Source organism: Acyrthosiphon pisum, chromosome X, assembly GCF_005508785.2.
Source record: "Acyrthosiphon pisum isolate AL4f chromosome X, pea_aphid_22Mar2018_4r6ur, whole genome shotgun sequence".
NCBI classification, from domain to species: Eukaryota; Metazoa; Arthropoda; class Insecta; order Hemiptera; family Aphididae; genus Acyrthosiphon; species Acyrthosiphon pisum.
Genome location: NC_042493.1, coordinates 54904582 through 54921839, shown reverse-complemented (window position 1 = coordinate 54921839; position 17258 = coordinate 54904582). Strand labels below are relative to the sequence as shown.

The 17258-nt window shown below is 29.0% G+C and overlaps 1 protein-coding gene across 1 annotated transcript; it reads right to left on the bottom strand.

Annotated features, from left to right (window-relative positions):
• Nucleotides 1–4581: 4581 nt before the first annotated feature.
• LOC100574563 lies at nucleotides 4582–11167 on the bottom strand. Its single transcript, XM_016804436.2, has 3 exons — nucleotides 9449–11167; nucleotides 6898–7044; nucleotides 4582–5135 (listed from the first exon to the last, which is right to left on the bottom strand). The coding sequence occupies exons 1-3, from the start codon at nucleotides 10235–10237 to the stop codon at nucleotides 4977–4979; spliced, it is 1095 nt and encodes a 364-aa protein (XP_016659925.1). The 5' UTR covers nucleotides 10238–11167; the 3' UTR covers nucleotides 4582–4976.
• Nucleotides 11168–17258: the final 6091 nt, after the last annotated feature.

Below are 17258 nucleotides of genomic sequence, written 5' to 3'. Positions count from 1 at the left end.
TTTAGATATTTTTCTATAAAATATGTTGATTAAATTTTTTCCGTTGGGCCAAAAATATTAAAAAATTAATACAAAGGTTAGTCCCGTCATTTGTCCCGTCAATCCCCCCCCCCTGTATGTATAATTATTTCATATTTGTATTGTTATTAAAAAAACGATGGCGGTTACAAACTTGAAAAAAAAAGGTACTATATAGTAGGTTAAATTAATTTTTTCCAAAAAAAAATTGCTCTTAAAAATCTCATAATGTGTATTGTCTACCGTATAATGTATGCAGTATAATAATGTACTCTAAAAGTCTCAAGTACCCACAAATAATATTTTAAAGTTACATCAAAATAACTAAAATCATTATTCTTGGTTTTTTATATGTAATTTTGTCCAAATTTGATCTTAAAATGTCTGTAAAAAAGAACTTAGTTATTATATTTTTTAGATTTATTGGTTAAAGTATGAACAATTTATGAGAATCCTTGTAATAAATTTAACATTTTTAACTACCTATAAAAATTTAACTTTTTAACTAGGTACAAAACAATTTGAAAATGTTTGAGGTTTTGATAAATGTTGTCAGCATTTGAACTTGAAATACTTTTTGTAAAAAAACCGGCCAAGTGCGAGTCGGACTCGCGCACGAAAGGTTCCGTACCATCATCAGCTATAAACAGCTATTAAATATTCTAGGATTTTTAGTATTTGTTGTTATAGCGGCAACAGAAATACATAATCTGTGAAAATTTCAACTTTCTAACTTTCATGGTTCATGAGATACAGCTTGGTGACAGACGGACTGACCTACGGACAGCGGAGCCTTAGTAATAAGGTCCTGTTTCACCGTACGGAATCCTAAAAAAAATGAATAAATGAATGATTTATTTATTTTTTTATAAAAACGTTCAAAGGACCTTGCATTAAATTTTCAAGCTTTTTGACCAAACGAATAAAATATTATTACCGTTTACACAGATTACATAATAATAAACTATAAAAGTTTTAAATGTCCATAAATAACTCAAAACAAGTCAAACTACATTTGATGAAAATTATCTTCGTTCAGAATCGTTGTTTATATACAATGATTTAATATGCACCACCTATTACAGTGACCTACTGTAACCTGGGTACTGTACAGCAGAGTGACATCCACTAAGATATATTTTTTTTATATTTACTCTAATTTAGCGAACAGACATCAAATAGGTATTTTTTTTCATTTTAAATGGTTGCCACAGGTTACATAAAATAATAATTTGATCGAATATAATCATTTTGACACTTGGTCACTATATTTTAACCCCAAAATTACCTAATAAACTCAAAAACTACTGGACTGTTGTTTTCAATAAAAGTTTTACCAATAGATTCCTTGAGACTATTGCAGGATGTTTATAGTTTATTTTTTTAATCCCTACACCTATAGGTGTACTGATAGGTAGTTAAAAAGTAGTTCACACACACATTTTTCCATTTCACAAAAAAAGAATTTTTATTTTTGTTTATTTGTAGGTTTGCCATTGGTTATATAATATAATATTATTACTATCATAATAATTATCAGAAATGAAATAAATTTTCTTACAAAAAAAAAAACAAATCTTTGGCCCTGGTAGAGCCGGTTGAAAGAGCTAGTAATATATAAAAAAAAAAAAAAAAACGGTAATAGTTCTAGGCTATTTATATACAAATAATACAATTTAATAATAATATAAAAATCATAAATTAATATAGTTTCATCATCATTTCATTTATATATAAAAAAATTTATATTAGCAATATAAAAAAACATTCTTTTTTTTTTTATTCAAAAGTTTACAAGCTTCAACTGCTAAGGTTATTAGTTGACATTTTTTTTTTTTTAGTACAGATTAGGTAATAATATATACAATTAATAATTAAAATTACATATTTACAGTTAAAATATAAGTGTGTTTACAATATAGTTTGACTAGATTAAAAACATAATTATAATAGGTACTGTTATTATCTATTAAATGAATACATTAAAAAATATTATGTGATCATTTTCAATACCTTAGATTAAATTTAGGTAATAGCAATTATAGCTATTATAGTTCATAAACTCATAAATATTCTAGGACATAACTCTTTCTAAAAGTTTTATATTCTAAAACATGAACCAAGATCTATTGCTATAGCCCCTACAGTGCCCTCTCCCCACTTCCAAAATTGTACGCCTATGCATTTGTTTACACATTAAACCAAACAATCGAGTATCATTGGGCGTCTCTGAAGCAATTTGAATAAGGCGAGCATTATTAAGTTGAAAAGTTTAAGACTTTAATTTAAGTTATAAAAAGCCAAGCTACTTTTAACAACAATACAATATAACATGTTGGTTTTTTTTAATAGGTTTTAGCTTCATGATATGTAATCATATTTTTTTTTGATTTTACAGCTAACAATAAATCCTTATCTATCTGTTTAGGAACATTTTGACATTTGGTGAATGTTAATTTCTTCTTAAATGCAGACATTCACTGGTGAATGTTGACATTTTGTAAAAAAAAAAAGATGAATAAACTCAAAAAGCAAAAATTTACATTAATATAATCTCAAAACATAAATTATACATTTATATTAATATTTTACTTATTATTAAATATTAATTAACCATAAATTATTTTATTTTAAATTAAAATCTTGCAACAAGATAAACTATCATGGCATTTTGAGTAACATATAGGAGTCCTGACGATTGACAGCTACACTTCTTTGATACACACTTTGTCTTACAATTGTATCTCAAGTCTTCCACCGGTTTGAGAAATTGTAGTGAAGGTTAGGTTTCCTTAAGGTCACAGAGTAGTACCAACTTCTTCAAGATATAATAGCTTTTTTTTGCATACAGAAAATGTTTATATATATTAAGAGTACAACCAACAGTTTAAATGAAGACAATAATAAAGAAGAAAATAAACATAAGTTCAGAAAATACGATGATAGTTATTTAGACTTTGGTTTTACTTACATTAAAATAGACTACGAAGAACGTCCTAAATATGTTATTTGTTTAAAAGTATTAACTGCCGATATTATGATTTCAAATAAATTAAAGCGTCATTTTGAAACTAATCATGGATCATTAATTAATAAAAAACGTGATTATTTTGTAAGACAACGTGCACAAAGCTTTGCGTGTACTACTACCATTTGCGACATCGTATTTATGTGAAGCATGCTTTAATGCAGTAGCTGTATTAAAATCAAAATATTGATCAAAACTTAATATTGAAAAAGAAATGCGTATGGATGTCACAACATTGCTACCTAATTTTGAAGAATTATTAAACGGAAAACAAGCACATTGTTCGCAAGTTTAAATATTTTGTAATACTTTAAATTGAAGTTAAATAATATTTACTGTTAACTTATATTGTCATAAAAATAAAAATGTTTGTATATTTAAATACTATAAATTTGTAATTTAATTTATTATGGGAGGCGCAATTATTTTTTTAAATTTTTAGGGTGGCAGGAACTAAAAAAGTTTGGGAACCGCTGCCCTATATAATAATTATTATAATTCACATATTGTCATTTTATTTTATTGGAATTGGAGTTGATTTCTAGAAATTAAAGAAATTATCACTATTATATTTTTTTTATATATATATAGATGAAACGGTTTGAATACATTCAGGCACGGATCCAGAAAGGGGTGCTATAGCTCCTCCCTTGGTATGTAAATTTTTTTTCCTTCCTGGAAAACAAATACTCTACACAACATATATTTTTCAGTAGGCTGGGGACATTTCTAAGCAAAATTGGTACCAAAAAAAAAAATTTAGTGACTACTTTTTGAATATTAAGTACATTCATTTTGAGGATAAAAGATAACTTTTTTTATTTTGTACTTTATATTAATATATAAAAGAAATTCATATATATCTGAATATTTGAAAGAAAAAAATTAAAATATAATACATAAAAATATTTAATTTTAAATCAACAAAATTTTTTGTTCAACAACAACCAATGGGAATTTTAAGTCCCCCAACGTCTACTTAAAGTGATTGGTAGTGGGTTTTCATCCACTAGTTATTTTAGGAAAAGTGTTTAATATTATTTGAACAAACATTATGTTTCTCTTATAAAATGATGTATACAGTGTTATCTATAAATTGGTGTTCCATAAATTTACCTTGTATAAAATCAAAAGAAGACATTATCTGTGACTTATATATCACATTAATAATGTATTTTATTTTATTCCTTATTAAATATGTGTACAATGATAGTGGACTTAAAAGTCTTATTGGTCGGAAACGTTTATGATTAAAAATACAATAACATAAATAACATAATTAGCTAAAAAAAAAAAAAATTAATTAGATAAATTATTTGACAAATTTAAAAGGGTAGTATTAAATAAATTTAAATCTTTAATTGAATTATCTGCAGACACAAGCACATTTGCAAGAATGTATAGCATATATTTTGAGGAAATGGGTGAAAGATAAAAAATCTAATTATTACTGGAATTAGATTGGTTCATTTTAACATTTAAACACTCGAAAATTTCAGGAAAATTGATAATATTAGGTATGTAATTATATCATGTAATAATTTATACAAATATTTACAGTTTAAGAAATTATATATAAGAAATACAGAATTTTAAGACCTGACTTATCGCAAAAAAACTTAACATATACCTACATTTTAAAATAAGCCTAAATTTTATTTTATGATTTATTTATTATGTAATTGACATGAAAATTGAAGGAAAATTTTGAGTAAATATTTTATAAGAGCTCTATGATTCGGGACTGAATAATGAACAAATAATTTAATGCTATCATATTTTATTTTTATAAACCATGGACTTGGTGATAATAATAATAAAAAAAAAATTTGAGTGATGTCGGTTTGAGCATTTGAGGTTTATTTATCAGGCAATTATATTTATATGTTTTGTATAATGTAATTTGTAAAACTAATATGACATGGAGATATTATTTTGAACTATCTCTGATTTTCTTTAAAACACAATATCCCCTAGAATTCACGAAAGTATATATGTTCTCACGGTTGTTCATTCCGATACCTCTTGGAGTATCTCCTCGACGTAACCTTCGGCCACATGCGACAAAGACTGTACTAGCAGTTTCTCGCTAGAACCAAATAATTTTTAAAATTAATAATGAAATCAAATATTTACAAAAAAAAAGTCTTCCCAAAGTACAAATTCACTAATTTTAATAGTTTAATTTAAGTGTTTAACTAATACACTTTCACAACCAGGTACACATACAATGGGATATTTTGAAAATTTGACCAACAGGATTTTTTTGTTGTGATTGGACAGTTTAAGTTGTTATTATTTTTATATTTTACACTCTTAATGTTATCTTTGGCATACAAATGCACAACTTCAGAAATTTGTAATTAGAAGTTCTAACTTTGTGTTGTTGTTTGTACCTACATAATACAAAGCTATATATACAAATATATACAAAGCATATATACAAAGCTCTATAGGTTAAGTAGGTACATAATAAAATTGAGCCATCAAAAAGTATACAAATTGTGGTATTCTTGTTGTATGCGGTCTACCACAAACTTGCCATCTACCACACATGTTTCTATACATCATATGCGATATACATGTTGTCTACCTATAATCATTTTCAACAATTTGATGGTAATGACGATTAAAGCTTTATCTTTACGATGTAATTTCTGTATAAATAATATAATACTACAATACAACCTGGGTCAAGCAATAATCGTGACTGTAGTCTTAAACATATGAGATAATCAGTTTAATTTGTACTGTAATTTTTAGTAATCAAAATTATGGCAAAAAACTTATTAGTTCATGAGTGTTTGAAATTTGTTAAAAATATCAAAATGGTGTTATCAAGGCAAGATACTTAAATACTTTGCTGTAGAAAAAAGAAACAGAGTACAAAAAGACATTACACGGAATAATTCAAAATGAAATTGAAATTGGTACAGAAATACACTCAGATGAATGGCATGCATATAACACATTAGACACTAAAGGGTACATACATAAAACCGTAAACCATTTCCAATTTTCTGTCGATCCCACTAGTGGTATACAATACACAACGCATAGAAAGTTTATGGGGAGGTTTAAAACTTTAAATTGTAAAAAAAAATGCATGGTATATCACAATCATTGCTGCCTTCGTATTTAGCAGAACAATGGTGGCGTCTAAATAAAAATATACAAATACAATAATGCCTTAAGTTGGTTTAAGTGTATGTTAATATATGTTTTTCATAAGAATGTTTCAATGCCCCAAGTTGATAATATTCAGTATAACATAATAAGTAGAAAAAAAAGATAGAAGGAATAATATGTTTGGTCTAATAATTCAATTGCAACAGAAATTATAAATAAGAGTGTTTTTTAAGAGAGGTAAAATTATATTTTACCTAATGTAAATAGTAAAAATAATGATATTTATATATATAGACATATTATATTATTAAATTTGTTTTGAATTTTTGATAATTATTTTTCTATATCAAATGTAATTTTTTGTATTTAACGTAAATACTAAAAAATTATGATAGTACCTACCTATTTTTTGAATTTTATACTTATAGACATATTATATTATTATATTTATATTCATAGTTATTTTTCTATACTGAATGTAATTTTTTTTGAACCTAACTTAAACTAATTTGGGATTAGATTATAACATATATTGATTTATTTAATTACTATAAATAATGTGTATCATTTAATAAAATATACTATAATTCTACTATAAATTAATTACATATAAAAAGTATGTTATAGACCTCATATGACATGTAAGAACGTGCAGTAGATGGCATACGACAAGAATACACAAATTGTATTGAAAGTTTGTTCTTAGCCCTTAGAACACTTACTGTAAGGCCAAAATAAGCTTTAAACAGGTCTCCAAATCGCGCTCCACGGCTCATAGTCATACTATATCGCATAGATAAATTTGGAGTATTCATAATCACTGTTATCATATCACTATTCCCATGATTGTAATTGACATAATTTCGACACTGAAAATAAAACACAATCATTACCAATTAGTAAAGAAAAAAATTAAATAATTATAAAATCAGCATTGAAATGCTTAGTAATATGCACTTTTACATGAAGACTAAAACATACAATTAATTTTTTAATAATATAATAATTCACATAAACCCATAAATATATGATTATCCATAGACAGTTCAATTTTTTATTACACCTGATTAAAAACAATACTGTAATAGCGTTTTGCTTAGTAAAAACTGAACGTAATTGAATAAAAATTGTATTAATTGATTCTTTTGATCATACCTAATCTAACCTATTAAATTTGGAACTAGGTCAGCAATGAATTCTATTATATTTTGAAATCTCTTAGAAATGTATTTATGATTTAATGTTTATCTTACACAAATTATTTATAAAGCTCTGATACAACTACTGTTTCTTTTGGTATATTTGTAACTATTGTCTTTTGAGATGTTGCTTATCAACCACATACTATTAAATCAAAAACTACAATAACCTCATTAATTTAATTAGCACTGATGTCCAACTTGTGAAGTATGTCCATTATTATTTTAATACCTAATATTCACAATTTACATTGTCCACAGGATTCTGGGCAGAGTATACTTTGGCTGGGAATATTACTATATGAAATATTTGAGTTTTAAATTAACATTTCCTATTTTGAAAGAAACACTGACATTTAAAAAATAAAAATAAATGTATTGGAAATGACTCTGTCTTTGGTATCTTAGAAATTATGAACAAATATATAAATTCTTAAAACTACCCATATTAAAGGCAATATATTTTATATTATAAATAACAAATTAAACTATAAAGTAACGTGCCAACTTTGAAATTATACTGTAAATAGCATTAATATTAATGAATCAGGATTTATTTTCAATACTACATTTTGGTTTATTAATTTCTGTTGCAATTTAATTATTGAACCAAGCAAATTATTCCTTCTATCTTTTTTTTTCTACTTATTATGTTATACTGAATATTGTCAACTTGGGGCATTGAAACATTCTTATGAAAAACCTATATTAACATACACTTAAGCCAACTTAGGGCATTATTTTAAATATTAGAAATAATAGACTAATTAACAAATATGTATTGTAACTGATAGATATACAACTATACAAGCTGAGAGGAAGACCTGACAAAAAAAAAAAAAATAAAATGATGCCACTTAAACGTATCACAAAAATTGTTAAAATTATACTATTAAAAAAATTAATAAACTCTTATAAGAAAATTCCCAAAAATCATATTTTGAAAAAGTTATTAGGTATGTTAAGAATTAATTTAATCAAAAAAAATATTGATATTTTAAAAGATTCTAAAAAATAAATTACTTGACTTATATAAATGTGTTAAAAAAATATTTTTTTTTATATTAAACGTTTAGCGAAATTGACTATAAATTATATTAAAAAAAAAAAAAAAATATTGATTAGAAAAAAAGTTATTCCATCCGACAGGTCTTCCTCTTACCCTCTGTATAATAATATAAATACATCTTAAAAATAAATAAATATATTTATATATTATATAAATAAAAAATGATAACATTATTGTTAATTAAAATACAAGTCTTATAATATTATAACATAGATGAATAACCAGTTGGACTAAAAATGTTAGTAAAAACGCAATTTACAGAAATGTATGCAAGGTTATAACTTATAACTCAAAATAATTTATATCAGGGCGATCTAACCTTTTGTAGTTAGTGGCCCAATTTACACATTTCTATGAACACCGAGGAGTGCCAAAAGAAAAAGAAAATATTTTTATTTATATAGGTATTTTTATTTTATGGCAAACAAAATATTATCACATTACAGATTAATATAATTTATTATATTACGACCGATTGCTGCCATCTCCCACTACTATATTGTTGTTTTTTTAATATAGATATATTTAATATAGATAATATGGCTTCTAAGGAGAGCCCCAAAAATATGACTTTGAGGGCCATAACGTTAATATTACCATAACGTTTAAAACGTAAAAATTGTATGCTCCAATACAATTAAAGGGATTTTAAATGTTGTTAAGACAACAAGAAAATATATTTTGTTTTTAATTTATTAAATGATAAGAGACTGTTATGGGGGGAAAATGATAAGATGCCATTTGTTTACATATTTACGGGTCCTGTTATATCAAAGGTAGCTAATTGTATTAATTTAACAAGGATAATATTTGAATTTAAATATCGATAATTATAATTTATTTAGGTAGCATAGGCCTACCAAGTATATTATAGAATTCTGAAATGTACACAGCATGGGAAAGTGAAAATAATAATCTTTGGATTAAAATATTTATTCAGGAAAGTAGGTACCTACCTACCTAACTACCTACTCTATATTATTATGATTATACTATTATACTTACTGCACATCTATTGACACCGAACATTTTGGGCCTGTCCATTCGATATCTTCTATGTGAGTAAATTTCCTCGAAAATCCCAGGCTCAACCTCTCTTCTAGATATTAATGGCGGAGGATTTGGACTTGCCTGGGGTGGTTGATTTTGCTCACCATTCCGTTGTGGTTCATTCGTCGGTTGGCGTTCGTTCATCAGTAGCCGATGGCATACATTTGCCGGTTGCCGTAGGCGATATCTCAACGGTGGCCGTGGACGATCTGCCATTGGTACTCGTTGACTAAAATCATTGAACGTCCAGTATTGGTTTCCAAAGCTAAAGTGGAAATGTGGAATTTTTTGTCGGATTGGAGCGGGATACGTTCCCCTTCTAGAGTTCAGCGGTGGACGACGTGGCCTTATCTGGGGCGGTTGATCATATAGGCCATTTTGTTGGTGTTCATTCATCGGTAGCTGTGGATTGAAATCATTGTTCAACAACTGTTCATGTTGCTGGTTCATGTTGTAATTTGGTACATTTGCGATTTGATTTGGCAGTGCTTGCAAGCTTGAGCAGGGATTCATGGCAGCATCGCTCCCGGGCTGCTCGTCGACGTCGCCGGACTGTAATTGTTGCTCATTGACGTCGCCCTGTCGTGGTTGGGCAGCCATCACCTGATCGTTTCCCGAAGTACTTGCTTGACCGTAGCTAAGTATCGTCGGGCTGCTTTCGACGTGGTTCGCGATTTCCGAAGCACCTGTTCCGTGACTAATAGTTGTCACGTCTTTCGAATCTGGGCTTTCGGACGGTTCCATATCGGCCAAAGAAAGATAATATTTTATATTCCAAAAGAGATTCACTGTACGGACTACGTAGTTATAATATAATTATAATAATATAAGATATATAATTGCACAGCCAACTGTGAGCGTCGCTCGATACGAAATAATAACAACAATAAGTTATTATTGATAACAAACAAACACACAGCTGCACTGCTACAGCAACTAGTGGTGGAATGAGCCTACGTCGCTTGAATGTAGTAACTAACTACAGTAGTCGCGGGATGAGCTTTCAGAACCCGGAAGCGTTTTACCAAACCCTATTGTAGTGTCCCAGCTAGGACCGTACATGCATAACCTACGCTCATTGGTTCATTTGAAAACTATGTGAATTATTATTATTGATTTATTCGGAGGCTTGGTAATACACCTCCTTGACAACCAAAATTAGCAGCAGTGTCGGCTAGATGCTGTGGAACGATATTCCCTGCACGTTGACATACAGTTGTACAAACTTAATCCACTCGCAAGTCACAACTTACAACTACGATCCTGAACGCGCACTGGTAAAAAAAAATGAAAATACATAGATGAAAATTCATCTACTTCGGTTCCACGTAGAAATCTCGGCCTGTATTTGTATAACACGCTGTGCGGAAATCATTGATATTCATTGATTGATCGATAATCGAATTATGTTGTAACAACTTGTCGATTTGTTGAACATGTAAATATGTATTGAAACTCCTTTGAATAATATTATATATACCTAACGTGTATTAATCATTCATATTAATTTTTGAAATTTGAATTTGACTTATATTATAGTATAAGTAGCTGGACGAACCAAACAAATCAAAACCAGCTTTCAATTACCGCACCCCCATTCCGTGGACTAGAGAAAAATAAAAAATAAAAATCGACGATCGATATTCCATGCGTTATGCATAAACCATTCCTGTAACAAAATAACGATTTATTACCTACACGCTATATTATTTATGATTCGTACCTATTGCGTGGTGACGGTCTATGTCTATGTTTTATATAAGTATCATTCAATAATATAATAATAATACAATTACCTAGTGAACCGCAAATAAATTGATTCGAATAATTGGGGAAGCAGATTAACAAAAATCGCTTTGGTGGAAACAATTTGTGCCTTCCGATTCTGTATATGAAGTCATATAGTTTTAAATTGGTAATTACAGTTTCTAATAAATAATTTTGGTATCGACACTTTATACGCTAGTATAGCTAACTGTAATACTGTATATTACGTTGATAAGTAGAATTTCTATTGATACTATAAAATACATAATACATTCAAATACACTTTACTCAAAGCAAAACGTATACGAAAAAAAAGTCCGGAAAATACATACAAGCTGATAATAGTATCCGGACCCAGCGTAGGGGGAATCCGCCTAACCATCAGTACGATAAGCGTCAACAGCGCTGCCGGTGTTAATCTGTCTTCCCAATACGAGTACATCTGAAATAATAATGATAATAATCGTATTTAAGTATAGGACGTATAGCCACGTCTTGATCTACGACTCTCTGGCATGGGGCCATAACCGACACCTATCCATGTGTCAGATAGGGGGTGGGGTGAGGGCATGAAGCAGACAGTTATTATTGATTTTCGAGTTTACGACTGTCGCATAAATATAGGATGCTACGTCACAATACTGCCATGGCAGCAAAGTGTCCCGGGCAGATCAATAATGGTCCAACGTACAACCTTATTTCACGTCGCTAAGGAAACGGGAGTAGTCGTCTTCGCCTATAGTCTTGTTTGAACTGATATTTTCCTGATATTTTTTAGCTATGTCATACACGATACACACATTTAGTGAACACAGACGACCACCTGTATCATTATATATAATTATAAATATAAATATAGAAAATAACTACCTACATGGAGAATCCGGCATACTGATTAGTGGTTATCGTTATAAGTACCAGATTAAAATGCGCCGGGCACATATAGTACCTATATGACTGGAAATAACAAGATGGAAACTAGACTCAAAGTAACAGAGATCTACATTCTAGATAATCATAATGTAGATAAAGACAGAGTAAAGGAAATGTTTATAGAGGAAACGAAAAAAAAAGATCATTTTTGAATAAATTGAATTGTTATACTGATTTTTCGAGTAGATTAATATTGCGTGAAATACTGAAATATATTAAACATTTAATTAATTGTCGTTCACGGGTTCTGCAACTATTCTAGTACTTACTAAAATATAATATAATTTATTATATTTTAGAAAGTTATAAATGTATAATGGATTATAACAGTAAATTGATGAAAGCCGTGTGTGTATAGTTGGTAAAACATATTTATTTAAAAATGTATGGAAAAATTATATTATAATCAACAAAATATGCTAACAAAGACTAGATATTTTTATGAGTAAATAAAGTAAATAAAAATTGGCAATTACCAAACTTAAAAAATAAATAAGTAATAATAAAGTAAAATGTTATACATTTCCCGACCTATATCACAATAAATATACCTAGGCAAGGTTTGAACCCTCGACCCCCCCCCCCCCCAAATACGTCATTGTACCAGGCAATGAAAATACGCGATAACAATACATCGATAAGTATAATTGTTACCATAAATTATTTTCAAAATCATGCTTAAAGTAAAATGAATGGGTAAATGTAATAATTTTGTTATTTTCTAGTTTTCTAAATGTAAAATATAAAGAAATGTACAAAACACAAAATATTTAATATATAAATGGAAGTTCAGAAATTTATAAATACCTACATTCTCATCTTAGTATTTTAATACTATTAGGTAAGTATCTAATTATGCCGAGAAGGTATTATATATTACGACATCAATCACTCCCCTATTTAAGTGTTAATAATAAGTGTTTTATTTTATAGAACCATATAACATGTAAACGCAGTATAAATATATAATAATATATTAATGGTTATATCTGACTTTTAAATTTATTTATAAAACAAATCGAAAATAAAAATATCGTCTTAAATTCTACAAAAAAAAACTGTATACACAATTTTTAAATACTATCGACAAGGTTTAAAATCACTCGTGACTAGATTTTCAAGGGGAGGGGGGGTTGTACACCTTACACTCCCTTTCTCTTAAATATGCCTCAATTTACCTCATATGTAGAAGGAAAACGTGATGACTGGCGAGATACCCTGTATAATGCAGTAAACGAGCTGGTTACAAACCGGGACGAAAACACCCTGTGGGTACCACAATCATCCGGTACGCCAGCGCGCCGCCGCCGCCGCCACCCTCTTGGTTGATTTATGCGACTGTACACCCCATTTATGTACTGCGCATGGCTTACCAGACATACATATATATGTATATTGTATATTATACTGTAAGGCTATGAATATAAAATCAATACACATGTACTGCGTAGCGTGTGCGCGCGCGCTACCTACGTGTTGAATTATTCCACCCTCGTCAAGAGGGCATCGTGACTATCTAAACGTTTTTCTGTGAACAAAGGGGAGTTTTTTAAGACATTCAATTGTAAAGAGAATATCTTTTTTACTTGTGCGAAGTATAATATAGAGCATAGGTACTTATATTTAGAATAACAATGTTACAAAAAAGACCAATGTGAAAGAAAAATTTGAACAATGAATTATTACCTACTTTTAAATTGATTGCAAAATATGGAATACTTGAATTTAATTAAAAAAATTTACAGCTTGAAATATTTTATTTTTGTTATAATTATTTTAGATTCTGAATGGAGCGATGAACGTATTGGTTTTACAATGATTCAGGCTTTTATTTTTCTTATGATTGCAATCATTAGCTTTTGGAGGGTAAAAATGCTTTGATTCTATCTCTTTAGTTTCTAGTTAAAAATTGTATTTAGTTGTCACTTAGGTTGTCAGGTACTATTTTGGATGTTTACAAATGAAAAATGCTCATTTAAAAATAAACGGATTATGGAAAAACGGAAATTTTTAAGCAAACTCAATTTTCTACATAATTGATTTTGTTTTTTGTTGTCGTTTCAATTAATAACTGTAGATTTACTTTTTTCGATTTATGTATGATACAAATTTTGTTTTTGAACAAAAGAACCTTGAACATTAAACATTTAATAAAACATCCCTTATAAAGTGTTCATCCCCAAATATAAATATAAATATCAGTCACAGTTATTTTTGATAAGCGCCTGAAAAAAAATTGTCAAAAGCAAGAACATTTGAAAAATAAACGTATCTAAAAGTAAAACCACTGGTAGGTACAATAGGTTCTTTCTAATCCGAAATCGTTGTTGTATAAAAACCATGTTGACTCATACCCTCCCCCCCCCCCGTCATTGATTATAATTTCGAGGTACGATTTGGGATAACACAATTTCCGAACAATACACATTCGTATCTACGTGTTTAACTGCAGTTAATTATAAGTTAAAACGCGTCCTTGCGTTATATGTACCTGACGTACTAAAACTATCTGCTATTGCAGGGATGATGAACCTTTTGATAACTGCGTGTCAGAAAACGCGATAAACGAATTTATTGATAATCGTTTCGTTTCGTTTACGAGCTTAGGAAATGGAAAGTACAGGTTACAATATCTTACGATATATTCTGATATTCCAATAATAAGTTAAAGATAGTTTCAAATTATCAATAATTTTTTTGGAAAGTGAAGTAAAAATTATGAATTATATTTTAAATTGGCGTGTCCCTGAAATAATGCGCGCGTGTTACTCTGTGACACTCGTGACATAGGTTCGCCATCCCTGTGCTATTGTATCTCCGTGTATGTCAACCCCCGGATGTCATACTTCTTGTTATTTATAAAATATAAGATTACCTACGCCATATTTGACCGACCGGGTAATTCACACTGACATAGTAGATTTCGAGGGTGAGTTGTAACTAATAAGTACCTACCTCGCAATTGTGTATATCACTATAATGGGTAATATATGTTAAATTTGAATTCAATGATAAACCATATTACAGTATATTGGCACCATTGACGTGCTCAAGGGGGGGGGGGGGTAAGGCTAGGGTATGTCTGCTATCACATAACCGGGTCTAGGAAATTTTGCAGCGTCCGGTAGCCGAGGCTGATAAAAATTTACTCTCTCAGGGAGCCTGCCTGTATTATGCATATGCACCATTTTCCCAAATAAATTCATAAACAAAAAGCTAATAATTATAAAAAAAAATTTAGACGATTATAGTCGGTATAACTAAAAAAAAAAGTTATGATTAAAAATAGACCATCAAAAATGATTCTTGTGGCACCAATAAAATGGCTGAATGGTACACTTACGTATTTTTACAGCATTTCATTTGGTTTATTGTAAATAAATAAATGTTTGATAAATGTTATGTATACAACAGTATGTCAGTATTACAAATATACCCCGTTCCCGAAGCATTCTACTAAAAATATTCAAAACACAATATAATATATTATATTGTGTGTGAAAATTACAAATGCAAAAATACGAAAAAAAGTTAAAAATTGTATAAATAGCTTTGATATTATGATGTAAGCGCTATTGTGACTTTGTGGTGGTAGTCGTCCGTAGAACTGAATAAACACTCGTTCAGAATTAGCGGAAAAAAATATATCATATAATATATATATATGAATAATAATAATAAACATATAATTATAATTCTTTCGTGTGTGGGACACAAATAATAATATTATATTGCGTTGTCACTATTGTCTGTTGTCCATCGAATACTAAGTACGAAAAACAAAAAGAAGCGGGAGCAGTCCCCTCGAAGAGTATTAAAAAACGTCCCTAATCTCCCTCCTCCGAATCATCGAATTCGATGCTGCTTATAGTTGAAATTACACATATATAATTTTATAAATTTTTTTGTGAACAGGGGGGGGGGGGCTATTTCCATTATATTCAGGCCTTGCTATACGAAGTCGTTGGAAATCCGATAGAACAATCGCAAATTACAAGGACGCAGGTGGGTCAATAAAAGAAATTCGTCTTAACGCTTAACTTGATAAAACAAGATTGTTGTCAATATGTTTGTTTTATAAAAATAATATATATATATATATATTAAAAATGTTTTCAATCAATTTGTCAAATCACTTATTAAAAGCTACGATAACTTGTCATAGCTTTTAATAAGTGTCTAAATTAGTTTTCGTCGTCTTCTACTTGTTATACGTTTATAATAGGTATATATATTATACTAGCTGTTCTGCCCGATGTTGTCTGTGCCAAAGGTTTGTATTTTAAAAATGTATTTGAAAAAAATTGTTATGCGATATTTTTACTAATTATATTATCATCTAATACCTATAATATAATATAATATAATAGAACAGAACAGAATATAATATATTAATATGTACCTAACTATAATACGGAAACAATTTAAACAAACAACAAGAATATTTGTTTTTTTGTGAGCTTAAAAGAATTACATGTGTTATATACCCTTTAGCTACCCTATAGGGGTTGAAAAAAAGTTAAAACCTCCTCCGTGATATACCTTTCTGTATATCTAGCTATAAAAACTGATTTCAACTGAGAGGAAAATTAAAAAACACGAGGCGATAATATATCTGTGCACCTCTTCCTCGGTTTTGGTGTACTTTAGTTTAAGCTCAAATCATACATTTTTTTTTTTTATAGATTTTATAATCAGTATTTTAAAATTATCTGAAAGTACTTTTAAGACCTAATACCAAAGTTACCTAAGTTTAAACAATATCTAACCATGTTATTGATAAGGGAAACATTTAAAAAATTTATTTTTTCTAATTTTATTTTACTGGACAGATGGCACCATCGGTTTGTTCCTTTTTTATCTCTCAATATTTCGGGGAGAGGTGATTTTTAATTAGCATTTTTAGGTTTCAAGCAATTTCGGGGGAGATGAACGAGACAAAACTAATTTAACTTAACGTCAAAACGACCAAATTCAAGCTGCACATTTCTGTGCTGGATTTAGTGTATCTAACCTTACTTACAGAAAACGCATTCGTTATAAGGTAACACTGTTGTTACCCATA

Bases quoted from the DNA above. Each gene is read 5' to 3' on its own strand.
- LOC100574563 (XM_016804436.2), bottom strand. From the start codon at position 10,237: ATGGAACCGTCCGAAAGCCCAGATTCGAAAGACGTGACAACTATTAGT. The intron at 7,045-9,448 runs GTAAGTATAATA...TTTTATTTTCAG, and splicing joins TCGGTGTCAATAGATGTGCA to TGTCGAAATTATGTCAATTA. The intron at 5,136-6,897 runs GTAAGTGTTCTA...ATTTGGTTCTAG, and splicing joins AAGCTTATTTTGGCCTTACA to CGAGAAACTGCTAGTACAGT.